Source organism: Corvus cornix, chromosome Z (assembly GCF_000738735.6).
Source record: "Corvus cornix cornix isolate S_Up_H32 chromosome Z, ASM73873v5, whole genome shotgun sequence".
NCBI classification, from domain to species: domain Eukaryota; kingdom Metazoa; phylum Chordata; class Aves; order Passeriformes; family Corvidae; genus Corvus; species Corvus cornix.
In genome coordinates this window covers 6794640-6812903 of record NC_046357.1, presented here as the reverse complement: position 1 = coordinate 6812903, position 18264 = coordinate 6794640, and the positions used below count along the sequence as shown (strand labels likewise).

At 42.2% G+C, this 18264-nt stretch overlaps 1 protein-coding gene and 1 long non-coding RNA gene across 3 annotated transcripts in view; one reads left to right on the top strand and one right to left on the bottom strand.

Annotated features, from left to right (window-relative positions):
• PLPP1 (phospholipid phosphatase 1) overlaps positions 1-13216 on the bottom strand; it is a 62376-nt gene extending 49160 nt beyond the window's left edge. For both annotated transcript variants that reach the window (XM_039566946.1, XM_039566947.1), the window contains exon 1: positions 12973-13216. In XM_039566946.1, coding sequence (XP_039422880.1) covers positions 12973-13030 — 58 coding nt within the window. In that variant the 5' untranslated portion in view covers positions 13031-13216. The remainder of the gene's footprint in view (positions 1-12972) is intronic.
• On the top strand, positions 12244-16452 carry LOC109144067. The gene is made up of 2 exons (XR_005603822.1): positions 12244-12570; positions 16295-16452. It is a non-coding gene; the product is annotated as an uncharacterized LOC109144067 (long non-coding RNA).
• Positions 16453-18264: the final 1812 nt, after the last annotated feature.

Sequence of the window (18264 nt, the reverse complement as noted above, 5' to 3'; positions counted from 1 at the left end):
TAGGTAGTAGCAAGAAACAGCAGTCCTCTGAGCTTTCTCTCCCCTTTAACTATAAAGGGAAAACAACCTGGTCACTCCAGTGCTCTGTAACTGTTACAAAAGCACACACTTCTGCCATGCTCCCACAAACAGACACTAGCTAACCCATAGGCCAGGCTGGATAGGGCTTAGAGCAACGGTCTACTGAAAGTTGTTCCTGCCCATGGCAGGCATATTGGAACAAGATAATCTTTAAAATCACCTCCACCCAAAATATCCTACGGTTTTATAGCCTTGAAAGCTACAGATGTAGTAACAAAGGTGAATGGGAAAAGAGATTGCAAAGATTTTAATTCTTTGCCTATGAAAGAAAGGTAAACAGCTTCATACATGTGAACAAGAAAAAAAAACAAACAGGGTAAAGAGGAAGACAAAGGCAAGAATGATCCTTGAATTACTGAGCAGGGATTGCAGGGAAGGAACAGCCTTAAGTTTTGGCCTAGAACTGTAAGAACAGGGCAGCACACATTTGTACAGAGTGAGGCTAAGCTAGTTACATGAGGTATGCTGAGTTCACAAGGAGTTTCCAACTCTAATTTGTAGGTCCAAGCCAGTTGCAGTGCAGTTTCCACTGACCACCTACAATAATTCGCAGTAATATACATAGCCTTCAGGAACTATTTGATCACATCTGGCTGGATGACATAGTGTGACAAATGCCTGTAAGAAAACAAGGAAGGAAGGGAAGTCCAGGCTGGGAGAATAGGGAGGAAATCCCTGTGAGAATGGTCCTCCACCCACAGAAAAAGAACGTTAAAAATAAAATACTAGTACCCAAGGGGAGAAAGTGAAGTCTTTTTTTTTTCCCCCAAAGGAAGTCTGTTTGAACAAAAAATGTTGATATGCTATATTTTTAGTGGTTTTTTAAGACTAAACCAGGAAAAAAAAAAAATTAAATTTCACAGTTTATCCTACAAATGGAAGTGATGGGTACCAATCCATCATCTTTTTACAACGTGTGTAACACTGCACTACTGTTCTGATCTGTGGCGTTAATCACACTGGTAATTTTAGAGTTAGGTGCTTAAGCTTGGAGACCTAAGAAGTGAGATTCTGACTCTCAAGTGTCCATGTAGCTTTGGCAGCAAGCTGCCTATTTTTCTTAAACAGAAGAAAAGAAGAATTTATAGCTGAGTTAGTGTCTTTTACAGCAGTTGCCATAAGTATTTAAGACCAGCAAAGAATATTATGGTTTTATGTCTAAAAGGAAAGAAACTCTTCAAGTTTCTAACCACTTCAGTGATACTGTACTATCTAGTTCTCAACCAAATGTGGTGCTCACAAAACTTGGCTCAGCTTTCAAGAGCAACCCAAGACAACTTAGACTGTCCTGTCCTTCTCTCACCTCTGCCTATCCACCACTACACCCCCTTCTTGTCCCAGCATTAGTTTTCACACAACCTGTCCAAAAAGACAAGCCCGTGCCCACGCAACACAGGTTTTTCAGAGGCACTTGCTCATCTGGCCAACTGTATTACTGTAAGAGCTGGCTTGAAGGACAGAGTAGGAACATGTAGCCAAGAGCATGTAATAAAGGACAACAAGGACAGCCCAGGACAGATCAGCTTCAATACCTCATGAAACTGCATCTTGATCAGTGGTGCTTTCTTCCCCACAATTTTAAGTAGTACAAAGGAATGCACTGTATTTTGTAAACACACTTTAATTAAGCCACCTGGTCTCCTTATCTGTGCAAGTATTGAATCTCCACTTGAGGCTCTGTGCCATCTTAAACTCATGCTGGATTGCTGCTTCAAGTCCACCTAGGCAATATGACTCTACTCCTATCTGGTCCTCTATCAGGAAGTTCTCTTCAACAAAACTAATGAATATCTAGGATATTCAAACAAATGAATGAACTGGGAGAAAGGCAGTTACCCTTAAGGGAGACTACAGCAAATGAGAACACTCTGGTTTGATTATTAACCAAAGTTTTTCCTCATGCTGCAATGAACCCACAAGTGAGTGTTAATTAACAGAACCTGTATTGGACTAACATGAGACTGAAGAATTTTTATGTTCCTCTACACTTACACTGAAAAATATAATCAACATATTCTGCACTTGATATGCTGACAAAGTCAGCTTCAGGTTTTGTACAGAAATACACAATTTACAGTTCAGTAAGGGAGTGTCAAACAATTCTATCTGTATCTGAGAAATAATGAAATAATCTCCAGAAAACACATCAAATTATATCCTCAAAACAGATCAGCTACTTTCTACAACTTACATTCTTATTAGCAAGATGGTGCTGTTAACCCCACAGACAGATAAATATCATTATTTCAAGCTAAACCTATACAGCTGTTCATTACTACCAACAGCAAGAGAGAATTTAAGTTCTCCTACTCTTACACATCTATTTTTGCTTTTTATTTTCAGATAGGACAACCATGTTTGCTTAGCTGTTCATTTTTCAGTGTACAGTCTGGGGTGAGGAAGTAGGCAAGAGATTTAAGAAACTCACATCGACCTCATGCTACTGGGGAGAATTTAGAAACATCTGTAAAAGATACTGCTTCTGCAGAAAAGGAGACTGGCTGAAATTCTTTTTCTATGAACAGTCAAGAGAAAGAATCAACACTTTTGAAGACAGAAGGTTCTGTGAATACAAAAAACTACCAAGAGGAAGAAGAGATTAGAATAATGAGAAAGCATTTAAACTTTTGATAACTAGAGGCAAGGGATGTACAAGAAAAAAAATCAGTGCACTATTTATTTGCAGTAGTTGAGATAAGTGGATAGCCCACAATTTATCTCCTAGCCACTTTAAAGAACTTTATCTTACTTTTCTACACTAAGGAATGTGAAGAATTTCTAATACCAGCAAACTGATTGTTCTGATAATGCCAGAAGCTGTGATAGGCTTCAGGAAACAGGATACACGTATTTAAAAGCATGAACAACATTCTAATACCTCCTACTATTATACTTGCAACTTTATGCTACTTACATTTTTATTTGTCCTCTGATCTATGACTTGGCCAGCAGAGAAGCCAGATCAGCAACCGAGCAAGTTCCTCACCACTTTTTGTTATGCCAGGCAAGGGTGATGGAGGCAGGAAGCAAAAGCAACCCTCCTCTGAACTGGAACAGCCTCAACACAAGCATGCATTTTCTAGTCCAGTCATTTACTAAGACAGAACGACATCATATTCCAGTTTCTCTGCATTCAAGAGTTTACTACAGGGGAACATTAGTTCAGTTATCTATAGACCCAACTCATTCGAACAGGTCAAAACATTTGTTTAAAAATATTAGCATGGACAAGTGTATTGTCCCTTATAATAACATTTCAGTCAAAAAAAATGGACTTTTACAAGCACTAAGTACATGTTACTCTAAAACCCATGCAATTGTCTCTCCTGGGAGTGCTTAGAGAAGTGCAAATGTAAATTAAAAAAATGCAGAAGCAAGTCAGTAATATATCCTATCCCGCTCTATTACTTAGAGAAATATACACCAGACAAGTGAGTCAACTGCAGGTCACAAGCAAAAGCTGTGCCCTGGGCACTGCTCAAGGACAAGGGAAGGCTGAAGCTGGCCCAGGGATGGACACACCTGGAAGTCGTTAGCAGTTCACCCAGTGTGGCAGAGGCGAACTGCACCATTACTGACAGATTGAAAACACTGAAGACCTCCGGAGGAACAGTTAAAAGTCACCAGGGGGACAAAGGCAAGGGATGGAACAGGAGACATCAGCAATTCTTTGCACTGCAGTGCTGCTCATGGGGCGGGAAAAAATCTAACTGGCTGCAGCCAGAGTAAACAAGGGTAACTTCCCCCACTATAACCCCTCGTGTAGGGGAAATTATATATTTCATCACTGCTTGCATTATGTGCTCAGCATTACATTCAGTTAAAGGCTTTAATGGTACTATATAGAGAATTAAAAATAATGTACATGCCCCCAAAGAGGTCGATTTCTGCACACAATCTACCTAAATCACTGAGCTTACAGACCAGGAGAGCCACAGCCAAAGAAACAGAACTGACAAGGTCAGCTGCTGGCAAGACAGGGAAGGATTTACTTTAATTTTTTAATGTAGGTGACACCAACTTTGAATGTTATTCAAGACTACTGCTCTTTTAATCTCCAGAAGTTGCAACTATTTTCCCATTTTAATCTTTGTTTTGTGGGAGTGCACAACAGGAGGCTTTCAGAGTATTTCACCTATAACTACACACCCTAACTTGAAATACCATTCAGTCTCTAGAAATATAATAGGCAATTAGTTGTCAGGAACGTAAATGCTCATTTTCCAGTGAGTCCTACAAGCATAGCAGCGTTTTATTTAAACAGTCTTTAACGAAGTCAGCAGTGCTACAGAGGGACTCAGAATTTCCATGACATTGTATACCCTGTCATACACCACGACGTCACTTTACACTGTACACACTGCTGCATGCCACCATGTTTAAGAGAACAGAACTTAATTTTTCATGTTAGACTTAAGTTTGTAGTGTCTAATGGTACATTGTAAGAACAAACTCTGTAGAAAGCTCAATATAAACAGATTTTAAAAGAAAAAGTGACCAATATACTCTTGAGCTATCAGAACAGTTTTGTTTTGTACAGATTCAGGAGACTGCCCAAAAAGTCCGTTACTTAAGAATTTGGAAAAATATTTATACAAAATTACTCCTGATACTTGAATACAATGAATAATGCCATAGCATAGAAAGTCTTACAATACTTAGAGTAGGTGCTGCTTCCCATTTGTAGTAGACGTTATCAGCATTAGGTTTGTGATCTCAGTTTCTGTGTACATCATTTTCTAGTGTTGATAACTAGACTCTTACATTTAAAGAAGAGATGGGAAGAATGAAAAGAGTCTGCAAGCAGAAACGGTGACCTGACTTCCATTCCCAGGATCTCCACTAGTGTTAGACCCAACCATCACACTATCTTAGAGAATTTTAACTGAGTACTAGTACTGCAGCATAGGCTCACCTAACAATACAAAATTGAAGCCTTGATTTCTATGCATCAGCAAAAACCTACAAAAAACTCACCCAAAGGAACACTAAGAAAAGCAGACACTGGCTAAAATAATGACTAAGATGATTTTTGGAATTTAATAGAGAGTAGTTTCTGACTATTTGACTGGCTCAATCCCACTGCCTGCCTTCTGTACCTCTTAAGGGCCATGTATGCTCCCCATTAGCTTGCTGCACATCAGTTTTCCCTGGTTATAATTAGCGTTTTATTCTCTCAGGTCTCTCCACCACCAGCTTCCAAACCACCCCTTCAGCTTAATGTAAGCAGAGTTCACTGCCCTTCCATGCCTCAAAACAAGGCAGACAAATTTAGATATGTGTTCCTTACCATCCCAGTGGTCCAGTTTCAGAAAATATTGCACCTATTGCTTAGTTTCAGTGACTCAGTAATCTAAGACTTTCTGCAATAACAGAACTAAGTTAAATGGACAAAAATGCACTAATATTAAATTGAGGTAAAAATGTCACCTTATCTAAGAGATTGAGAAGCCACCCAACATGAGAAAATTTTGATACATAATTCCTTCTATATTAAGGCAAAAATTGAGTATAATTTCTCCTTGGTACAGTTTCCTCCTTTCCCAGGAAAGGGATCACATAAAAAATGTTGATCCTTCTTCTATACCAGGCATGGCTAGGTAACAAATTGAAGTTACTTTTTGAGATCCAGAAAACCCCGCATAGCTCCTCTGAAACCTGCATATTTAGCAGAGGCAGACAGAGGAGAGGAGGCACTAAAATCTAGGCTATGTCTAGCAAAATCCACTGCTTCATCAACAGCACCACAGAAATAAGGGTGTACTGATATGGCTCATCCATACCTTTGGTTTCATTTAACAGCATCTCGTTGAGAGACATTCCAAGATGCATGTCCTGACCTGACAGACACCTGTTTTTTAAATAAAATTTTTTAAAAACCCTTCATTTTCCTGTTGCCTAATATCAAAACACCATATCAATGGAGATGCTAAAACTAAAGTACAATACAAATAAAACTGAAGTGCCTTCCCAAACTTCTGAGTCAGACTGCTTCTTGATCACAGCTTTTTCAAGATGAATCAGTTAAGTCTATAAGAGAGCAAGAGCAGCCTATTGTTGTACTGGTCATTTCCTCTAACTCAATATTATAACAGAACAAGAGTTTGATAAGTGCACCAGAAAGTTTCAACATTATCTTTCTGTATCATATTTTACTAAAGAAGCTCATTTGGCTCTATTTTTGGCTTCCATACAAACAAGCAGTCTTGATTTTAAAAGCTCTATCTGACTGTATGAGAAGGATTAATGCACCAGAAAATCCAGCAAAAGTGGAGTCAAAAACACAATGCAGGTTTATCAACAGTTTTTAGTTCTATACCTTTGAGATCAGTCTCATAACTTGAAAAAGGAAAATTCCTCCCAGAAAGTGGGTCAACTCATTAGCAGTCAATTGTTAAACAATAAGAGGCGGCATCAGATCCTTAATATAAGCAGGATAATTGTTTTAGTTTTAAAATTGCAGGATTGAGCTATTCTGGCTGGAAAATCACTTATGAGTCTACTCACAGGCAGCACTGAGAGATCTATTGCTACAGCTGAAGTGAGTATCTGTTCTAGTGGAAGGTGCCACTATCCACGGCAGTGGGGGCTGGAACTACACGATCTTTAAGGTCCCTTCCAATACATTCTATGATTCTATGACTAGTGTTTCCTGATGCAGTGGCAATTATACAGTTAAAAAACAAAACAAAACAGTTTCCAAAAGTATCCTAAGGAAATCCTGCTTCTTCAAAATAGCTTTAAATGGTTTTAATTTTTGTCATAAAACTAGCCATTTGCTAGTCATCCATTATCAGAATTTCTGGTGTTTGCAGATTTTTCACTTGTTTCAATGAACTATTTACCTGAATAAAACCTAAGAACTATGAGCTTCTATTGCAGAATAGGGGATGAAGACAAGCACCCCCACCCAACTAAGCAGATCTAGTACTAAATCAAGCTCATTTTAAAGCCATACTTCCGTGGGTGACGTTATCTTGCCAATAGGTTTCTATGTAATTCTGTTCAGCACTCTTTGTCTTTTTCCTCCATCCAAGGTGAGTTTGTTTTAATTCTCCTGGACTAATTCTGGAAAGAGGATTACCAGTTGTTTGGGACAGTAAATCTGAGTCAGTTGGCAGGCTACAAGGCTCAAGTTCTCTTCTCATTGGGTACTTTCAAGAGTTGGGTCACCTCTTTGTGCTACTTGCCTTCCACAGCTCCAACACAGTCACAGGCAGAGGATTATCACAGCTTTATCCCCTCATCAGCATCTGGTCAGCAACAGTGCTCCTACATAAAACTATGCAGTAGCAGGCAACCAGTACTCAACTCTTTTTTCCCCCCAGCAGGGCTGTGATTGTGCAGCCTTCAGACCAAGCTGCTTTCAGTCAGTATGAGTTCATACTGCCCAACTCTTTAAAACCGGGAGGTGTGTTGCATCAGCTCAGTACAGCATAAACAAGCACTCAAGCAGTATGGAGGGGAGGGACAAATTCTTCTGCTATGAGAGATTAGCTATTTTATAAATTAATTGTAGTGTCATACTTAATTTTCTACAGAAAATGTTAGAAGCCCCTTCCCCTCCCATTCCATTACACAAAGGTCACCACCCTCATGTAAGAAAGCTGCAAGAGCCCTTCTGACTGTTTAAGGCTAAGGAAAAAAAACCACCAGGACTCAAGCAGCTGGTAAGGAACCCAAGAGCTGATAAGCATCTTGCTCTATTATGCCAAGAGAAAAGAATATAGTCCTGAGTTCAAGACTTGGCTCTTGGGAAGGCACTGGAAGGTGAACTAAGATTCACCCATTGCTGTAAAAAGTAAGTGCAAGAACTTCTGGTTTGAGTCAGAAGTTAGTACAAGACACACTTTAACAGCAAAAGCTGGCAGAACAAGAACCAGGCTGCTGACTTTGAATAGTATTCATTAACTAATTGAACTTTTACCTAAAGTTTCACTGCAGGTTTCTGATCAAGAGGGAGAGTCTCTGGTAGGGCATCTTTCTTCATGTGGGGGAAAACAAAAAGTGACTGCTGCAAAGAAGAAAGCACAGCAGAAGAGGAAAGATTTGCCCAGTTTCAGGTAACAGCTATGCTTCCAATTAACTGAGAGTGTCAGTTTAATGAGTACCATATCATGGCACTCATTATACTGGTGGACAGTGTCACTGAAGACAGACTGCTCTTTCACATGTACTTGTTACAGCTTTACAATGTATTCATGCACTAGAAAAAGTATTTAGCACCCACATGATGTGGAAAATAAGAAAGGTGACACATATGTCAGTGAGTCACAAATAATAGTGGAGGAGGTTTTATTTAAACTAGGGCAATCAGGAAATGCTAACCCACACAGAAGGAGACCTCCCTGACTGAACAGCAATACCTTAATTGTCACTGAGACTTCAGCCTTCAGTGACGGCAAGAGTAAACACTCCCAAGAGAGAAGAAAGGCACTGAAAGCAAAAACACTGTGCAGGGTGTGCGCAGTGGTCCAGCCATTTAACCCCCAAAGGTCACACACTGCAAAAGCAAGCTCACTGAGTCCTATACACATGCATCTGCTCTTTAGCATGTTGTCCTGTATCATAAAATATTCCAAAAGTCTTTAAACAGTAACCTGAAAGTGATGTGAGCGTTTACTATTTCTGGGTTCAGTTCATATGTCCTTATGTTTGTGAAGGACTAGACAAAGTTTATTATTTTTTTTATTTTCTTTTGTCAAGAATGTATAAATAAGACTGCCACAGTCTCACCTTCCCCACAGTCACAGGGTAGGACATGGTGAGGAAGAAAAAAGATTAAATCCCCACACAGATACAAGTATATTCCACAGCAGTTTTAAACTTAACTAAGTAATTCTTTACTATTTCCAACATATTGCAGAAAAATGAATCAGAACAGAAAGGGTTGAATTTTTAGAAGGCTTCAGTTTTTCTAGTCTTGGGTTGTACATATTCTTGCATTACACCAGCGATCAGATATTGACAAGTACACTCTCCAGTTACTTATAACAGCTTGTCAGTAATTGCAGAGTCAGGTAAGGACTAAAGATATAGAGCTGTGTTGTATTGCACCCCTGCACTCAAGTTAGGTATGAATTTCAACAAGTACAGACCAGATGAAAGTCATCCCAGAATTGTGACAGAGTGTTTTCCTTACGGCTCCAGTCACCTCTGCAGAGCTTACTTTAATCTGATTTTGTTTTTGTGAGAGTGATCTAAAGATAAATGCATTTAGCAGTTCTTCCACTGATTACAGGAATATTGCCATGCATTTCCCAACTTTGTTCTTTAATGCTGTTTACCTGCTGTAATGAAAAAAGAGCCTGATTTGCAATCAAACAATAGACCTCTAGGAGTGCCAAATAGTATATATATAGTGCTTAATGAAGACATCAGTTGCAAGCTAACTAATTAACCTATTCTAATAAACTTTTTTTTTTTGCATGACAGTTTGCAAGTATAATAAACCATAAGGACCAAGCCTCAGTATCTATCTGTGAAAAATACTACTGTCTAGAATGCAAATCTCTGCCATGCTACATGAAATGTCTATCAGAAAACCCAGGAGTAACAGAAAAAAACTCAAGTAACAGAAGTATGAGAGAGAAAGAAATCCTGCAGTCCAGGCCACTCATGCTTTCCAGTGCCAGAAGCAGCTGTGTACCATCTATGGGAGTGCAGGGAGTAGGGGAGGTGCTGCCTGCAGCACTGCAGAGCTGCATGCGGACATGCAGCACACACACACCCAGCACTGCAGATCAGCACACAGGGAATGCAGATATAGGCTCCTCGCACTATTTGAGGACAGGTACTGCAGAAACCTGTTAGATTACAGAATATAAAGCTAGTTTAAGGCTGAAACACCAGTGTTATTTTCAGGAGAGAATTATCTTGCTGATAAGAGGGAAGGAGTTATTTTCTCGGGCACCAAAGACTGCTTTCCCTGAATTCTCCCTCCTTTAGTGGGTAAAAAGCCAGATGAGGGAGAGATCTTTCTTAAGGACAATTAAAAGAAACTTAGACTCAAGTTTCAGGCAACCAAACCGGTCTAATAATTTAATGGGGATGTTTTTTACCTCCTATTTTTTTCCCCCTCTCCCCACCTGCTCTTCTTTGATGTCTTTCTTATTCTCTTACCTCAACTCCATCATAAGCATGTCACACCTTTCAGCAAACCCATCTAAATCACATATACAAAAAAACCCCAAAAAAACCCCACCAACAAAAAACCCCAACACAGTATAGCTCTTCTTCCCCTTCCCTTTCTTTTGAAAAACTTACGTTGGGAAAGTTGAAACTGCACAAAAATGGCTTGACTAAAACAGGAGCAAGTAAGTCAGACACACAGTCAGAATCACTTGTTTCCACTGCAGTGAGCTCATGGGTGTGTCAGATCAACTGCAACTTCAAGTGGTAAGCTCGGATATCACTTGGGTTTCAAGTCCAACATTACTGAGACAATGAAAATAATTTTTCTTCCCCATCTGCACTTACTTTGGGGAAGGTATAAACAGGAAAAAGAGGAGAGTAAAGCAAAGCTCTGTATCAAGTGACAAGAGTTAAGTTGGGGATTCTGAGTATGCTACTGGTACCCCTTTTTGTGGTAGCAGGGGCTACCACACCTAAATTGAGTGTTCAGCTGAAACCGGTCTTCATAGTTTTTAAACCTTCACTTCTGTTGGAGGCCTCATGGTCTCTGTAGTGGAGATACTAGGTATCATTTATCCATCCGAGCAAGTCACTTTATCTGGACAGTTACCTCCGTCATTTGAGCAGATACCAAAGTACACGAGCAGGGGAAAGGGCGGGGGGAAAGTGAGAGTTAAAGTCCACAATCAACTGGGACTATTGTTTTTACAGTAAAAAAATTAAATTAAACAGCCCATTAAACACAGGTAAGACCTATGTTCTTCTAAGGGCCTGTCTCAGCCACGTGAAAGTCAGCCAGAAGAGGAAGAGAACTTGGTCCTACATCCAGTATCTTTCCCATTCTGCAACTCAGCTAGAGTTTCACTGAAACCTGTAACTCAATGTGTTAAAAGTTGCAGGTGTCAGAGCACTTCATATTATGCACTGCCTGCATTTTTCAGACTACTAGTAGGAAGTAAACAAGCCTAGGGGAAAATAAAAAGTCTGGCAACCCTCCAGCACACTGAGGCACCAGATAAGTACATCTGTGATCCAAATGCTACACAGTGTGAGAGGAAGAGAAGGGAAAGGTGTGTAAACTGATATTACACTGCGGAGCAAGGTCAAGGACCTACCTTCCCAGGTAATGACTTGAGGCAATAGTAGGGGGAAACCCTCATCTTTTCAGGTGGATGACCCTCAAGTTACATGCTTCTGCAGTCTTACCTTCAATATATTTTGCTTTCCTTGATTACTCAAGATGACTTATAATACGCCCATATGCTTCATACAAACCAAACCATATGCATAGTGCAATTTTTTTGTCTAATTATAAAGATTTTATAATTACAATTATCCAGACAGACAAAACGGCTTCACTCACCATAAAGACAGCATGAAAGTTTAAGCCTCACAATACCATAGCCCAATAAAACTTCTGATCTGAATAAAGATTGCTCTCAGTGGATTACATGGATCCACTATCATTTTGCAAAAGCTCTCTCTCCTATAACACTACCTCAGAGCAATGCATCATTCATTGTAATTTTGCTTTTTAATGGCATTTAACTACAGGTACCACTGCTATTTGAAGCATCCAGCAAGAGAAAAACGTTGTTCATTATGTTTATACTGATGCTACAAACAGCTTCAGCCAAGCAGGAGTTCATGAGCTAGGCCTGAACACTATCTACTGAACGTGGCAAGAAAGTACTTAGATTACTGAAGTACTGACATTATTTAAACAAGCTAACACCAAAATTAGCACTTCCTAAGACCGACCAAGAAGTACATCTCCAGAGAGTAAAGACACTTCTCAGGCTCTCAATACCAAGAGGTGCCACTTCTTTACAAAGTGCACCTGCCTCTTCTTTGATCGATAACTTACATCACTGCCCTTTACACTGTATCATTAAACAAAAGGAGAGAGTTAATGCAAACTGGCAGGACATTAAGAAGTTTCAACAAAGACTGAAATAGAAGTAACACTGGGAATGCGCTGATATTTGGGCTGGCCAAGCCAAGCATTGCAGCGCTGTGGCAGTGTGCTGTGGCTGTGTCGGTTCGACGCATGGCCATAACCGAGGCATCGCTCCTGCCCCGACACCCATCTCTCGCTGCTGCACACGGACAAGAGGGCGCAGACACCGTGTTCTAATGAATGCCCCATTTCACTTCCAGCCTACAGCTACAGCTCTAGTTCAGCGCCACTGACATCGCACTCAACCCAGCCTTACAGCGAATCCCTGCTCTGCTGCCGAGCACCACCGTGCCTCTGCAGGACCCTGGATGGATGAAGCGTGTTTCCGTGATGACGGTCCCTTCCAGGACAGCTTCCCGACCCACTGGGGATAACAAGCACATCCCAGGCTGCAGGTATCTCCCAGACATCCACCTCTCCAGCACTGACTTTTGCCACAACCAGTTTTCATCTGACAGAGGAGGTTAGGGAAGGAAGAGTAAGGACGTAAGAAAGAAGTGGGAGTTACAGATGTCAGTGGATAAGCTGCAGCAGCTCCCTCCCCCCGGCGCTTTCCCGTCTCCTCCCGGCCCGCAGCAGCGACCAGATCCCCCCCGTGCGGGCGCGGGGCGGGAGGCGGGGGAGCGGGCGAGGGGCGGCAGGCACGGCGGGGGCTGCGGGCCGGCCGGAGCCCCGCTCCGGGCAGTGCCGGCGCGGCGGGGAGGGGGAGGCGAGCATGCGGTAAGCGCAGTGCCGTGCAGGGGGAGAGCGGCGCCCCGGGGCCGGCTCCCCCCGGCCCTCCGCGGCCCCCGACCTACCCAGCAGCACGCAGAGCACGTCCAGCGCCACGAAGGGCAGCCGCGTTCTGTCAAACATGCTGGCGGCGCCCGGCGGCAGGCGCGGTGACAGCCTCGGCCCGAGGGGCGGGAGCGCGGCGGAGGCGGCAGGGAGGGGCTCCAGGCGAGGCGCTCCGAGGCAACGGCCCCCCCACGCTCCCAGCACCGCTAAGGAGCCGCCGCCGCCCGCACTGCGCTACTGCCGCCGCCGCGGCCCCCTCGCGCCTTTAAGGCCGGGCGCGGGCGGCGGGGCAGGGAGGGAAGGGCGGGCGGCGGCGCCTCCTCGCTCCGCCCCTCAGGGACGCCCCGCCCGCGGCCTCCGCAGCCCGGCGCGCGCCGCCAATCGCGCCGCGCTACGCCCCGCGCCGGGCCTGGGCCGCGCAGCGCCCCGGCAGCGAGCGCAGCCCCGCGGCGCACCGCGCACCGCCCGGGGAGCCTGTGCCGCCGCCTGCCCTCACCTGCCGGCCCAGCCCGAGGCCACACGGGCCGTGGCTGGGATCTGGGAGGGAAGGGGTCGGTCCTCCGCGGAGAACACGGGGAAATTTATTATTACTATTATTATTATTATTATTATTATTATTATTATTATTATTATTATTATTATTACTACTACTACTACTACTACTACTATTACACAAGGAAAAAGCTGTTTCCACCTCTGGAATCACTGAATCCTCCAGGTCGGAAGGGACCACAGTGGGTCATTTGGTCCAACCTCCCTGCCCAAGCACCGAGGACAACCTGGCTCCTTCCTCTTGGCACCCACCCCTTTTAGATATTTACAGACATTGACGAGTCCCCCCTCTCGGTTGTCTCTCTCCTCTTAAAGCTGAACAGGCCCAGCTGTCTCAGTGTTTCCTCGTAAGAGTGATGCTCCAGTTCCCCAGTCCCCTTTGTTGCCCTCTGCTGGACCTGTTCCAGGAGCTCCACGTCTCTGTTGTGCTGAGCAGCCTACAACTAACACCCTGCTCCAGATGTGGCGTCACCAGGAGTGAGTAGAGGGGCTGGAAGAGTGCTGGAAAATTGCAAAAAAATTACAAAACAGCTGGATGCAGAGTTTCAGCCCAACCCAACCCAAAGCAATCTTTTTCCTTGTTAAAAGCTTTTATTTGGAAAGAAGAAACTTACCAACACAAAGAAAATGTTTTCTGCATAACCACAGTTTTATTTTAGCACCATTAGCAACAAACCAGACAATTTTATTCACCAGTGTTGGGCACATACGTGTAGCTCCTGCTACAGAGCACATCTGTGTTTTGTTCAAGGCAATTGCAGATGGGATGAGTGGCACTTCCCACAATCACAGGACCAGGCATAAGCTTTTCAGTCATTTCTCATATATTCCACTCCCTAATTCTGTAAACAGCTTCACTTTGTACAATATCCTAACAGCTGAATAACAGGTTTGAGGGATCCACAAGAGGGACAAGTTCTTGAGGTGGAAGTGCCTCACTAAATATGTTGTATCTTCAACTATGCTGCCTAAAAAAGCACACAAAGTAGTTCCATATAGAATACATAAGCAAGCTCTACATAGCAGCCTATACAGGAGATCCCAATTTTATCTCAATGCCTAAGCATCATCCCACTACATGTCAAAATAGACAGTTCTAGATATTAAAACTACCCTTGATTTCTGTAAGTGTAGTATAAATTACAGAGCGCATTTTCCTGTGGAAGTGTTCTGGGATGGTTTCATGAAGGTAGAAATTCCTGTTGTTTTAAAATGCATGAAGTAATGGAACAAATTGGAGCACAACCTGGCAATGAGGAGAACTGGGCTTATCTTTGTGAGAACAGCTGCTGAAAGAAGTGTGCAATCTGCTCTTCTCACAAAGCAGGAAATTGTACACAAGGTCTTAAATCAGGAGTAGATAACATCCCAAAAATTGAAAGATGTTAGAAAAAACAGATGACAAGCAATGCAGACATTTCATGCACAATTGCCATAAGTGCTTTCTTCAACCCAAAAGCATCAGGCTAATCTTGTTCAGGCTAAGCTGCAAACAGCCCCCCTGATCCACACCCCTATGCAGTGAATTAGAGACCTGAGAGATTGCACTAATTTAAATGGATCTCTTCCCAGAAGAATGTAAGCAAGATAGTGATTACACTTAGAACACCTGGAAATTGGGTCGCAACACAGCATTCACTGACAGAAATTAATCATGCTTTATTGTCCTGCAGTTTCTACATCTCTGTTTCACCCTTGCGATGTAGCGTGCCTGAGGGAAGAGGTATCTTTGCAATCTTCTGCCAGAATTCAGGAAAGAAAGCAGTCACTGGCTCCTCTCCAAATTTTCCATTGCACAAGGGATATGAGCCTTGTTGTTGCAACCCTATTCCCACCACTTGGCTTGCTGTGTCTTGGAAATCCCCAGCTGAGCACAGTTTGGGGATGTGGGTAGCAGTGCACAGTTCCAGGTTCTCAGAAGGCTTTCCTGGGCCTTCTAATGTGGGCAGGTATTAAGCATGGAAGCATGCCAACCCAAGCACTTCCAGCCTGAAGTACTACTCAGATTAGCAAAACCCTACATTTGCACAAGGGCTGTGTTAGCATAAGTACTGGCATCTTCAGATATGTTGTTATTTCATACGAAAAGGATGTTTTGGTGTAAACTGAAGAGGGTGTAAAAAATCCAAAGCCTGCATACTTAAGTACCTTTAACAAAGAATATGTGCAGTAGCAACAAAGCCCAGAGTGGCAGAAAGGGTAAACCGATGGTGCTTGATTAGAGAGCATCTGGAGCAATATGTTCCAGAGGAAATGGATGTTGGTTGATTACAAACACAAATAGAAATAACGTTCAGCATTAGTTGGAGGTTCAGGGTTTTTAACAATACAACACAAATCAGAGCCTCTGAGTTTCATTTTCTCCTGATACCGTGAGAGCTTTGTAGTATCTCTCAACTTCATGGCATTTTTACTGTGTAGGCTTTGCTTGGTAGCTGTCCCTTACAACAAAGTGCTAACTACTGCCACTACTCTTAGCCACAGTGACCTTAGTGACCCAGCAAGATCAAGTCAGAGCCACTCATATACTTAACACAGTCTGTGCTAAAGAACATTTCTGGACAGAAGTAAAAATTAAGGCAGCAGACAAAGCTCATAAATTACATCGTCTCATATCCCTTAAGGAGATTTACATGTTAAGTTAGTCTTAATATTCTAGAATTATAACTTCTTCTCTAGAATTTAGACTCTCCAAAATATCTTCCCCTCTCACCCATTCTCTTTTTTAGTATGGTTATTTAGTTGGTTGGTTGGTTTGTTTTTATAATGGTGTCTTTTTGTTTGTTTAAGGGAGAGCAGTGAGCAGCAGCAAACCCCAAGAACAAGTTGAAGCCCTGTTAATGTCTCGTCTTCTGTTTCTTCTACAAATTGTGACCTTCAGTGTTTCTACCAATCTTCTTAGAAGTTTTGTGTGTACAACGATTAAACTCTCAAGAAGTTTATCATCAGTCTCTAGTGGTACTTGTGTGATAATTAATTAGTACTGACCCAACAGGATTCTTAACTGCAATTAACATTCATACAGATCAGCAGCTTTAGTAAACGACGGGACTTTCCCAGGCTTGTTTCTCTGTAGCTTGTTCTGGGGTGGGAGTCAATAGCTCTGAATGAGCTGTTACCACTCAGGAAAGGGATGAGAGGGTTACTGTGGATAGTTCTGGGAAGCCATCCTCTGGGTGCTCAGAGAGAGAGCAACACTCCAACCATAGCACTGGGAATGCTATTAGGAAAGAGAGCAATCTGACAAATCTCATTAGGACACATTCCTGAATGCCAGCAATCCCACTTCAAAATGGGTAACTAGAAGCAGAGAAAGCACACAGTAAAGCAGAAAAGAAAGCAATTTTAGAACTTGTATACAACAGCTTCAATGTAGCAGAAATGGAACATGATATTTCAACATTTAAAGGGAATTATGGGATAGGAAAAGTCTATAAAGTACAGATCTAGAAAATCATTAAATATGTGGAGAACATTAAATGTGTAACAAGCATTCAGTATTTTATATCAGCTAAGAACTAGAGAGAACTTCTACAAGATGTCAGACAACAGGACGTTTTTACATGAGAATGTTGTGAAATGTTTTGCCTCAAGATGCCGTGGGGCACACAATTACAAAGGAGCAAAAAGGCTCTAGTGAATTCATAGAGGATAGGTCCACTGTTAAACAGTGGATCCTGGTAGTTTCAGAAACATCCCTACTTCTGATTTCCCACGTTTAGAAAGAACTGCTGGCAAACACAGCTCCTGTTTCTTAAACTCCCCCTCAACATCTGCTCCTGGGCACTGCTGCACAGTTTTTGGCTGGATGGACTTGATCTGAGTCAGGTCTTCATATGTTCAAAGCCCATCTGCGTGCACAGTGTAGCACTGCAAAATACATTAGTAATAGCAGAGATTAAAAAGTTCAGACATGTTCATAATGTTCCATCAGTTTCAGACTCTGCAAGACTTTTGTGTGGCTATTTTGAATTTATCTGCCAAAACCCCACTCATGGAGTAAGGAGGACAAGGAGAAAAGTCCACAAGATAACCCCCCTGAATTTGTCTTTCAGGACACAGGATTTGCCTCTAACAAAATTGCATACTCTGCTATAGGATAGTAGAGACCTGAACCTCTCAAGTCAGCTGAAACCCCTTGCACAGAATGTTTCAGGAAACAGAATTTAGACTCCACCAAAATATCTTAGCCTCATATGTCTTCTTTTGTTTGCTCTGGCCATTTATTTGTTTTCTTTCTTTTGCTTCTACATCTCATGTTTGTTTTGTTTTTAATAAGGGAGCTGTGATCAATAAAGAAAACATATATTTCTAATAAACAAAGCATGAGAAGTTTCCTGTCTTCTCTCTTTTAATTCTTTTTTCTTTAAATGCAGGTGACACTTTTTTGGGTAGTTCATCCCCATGTCTCTCTTGAACTATTCCCCAGAAGGTCCTGCTGTCGGGCTAACTTGAGATTGTCACCTACAGGCAAGTTCAGATACGTGAAGGGTTCTGCTCCCCCAGTTTTAGATCAAAGTTGTAGATCATTCCCACAATAGATCTGTTTTAGTAGAAAAGACAAGTTATTTATAAATATTAGCCACAGAAATAAAGAATCAAGCAGACCTCACCATACAGCATAATAACAAATCTAATATTCATGCCCATGTAATGAATGAAGATGCATGAAACCCCAAGTATGTAGTTTTGTTTATATTTAATGGTGTGTATCATACAGCCTCAGAGGATCATATAGCATATTCTAGAAAAAACACTTC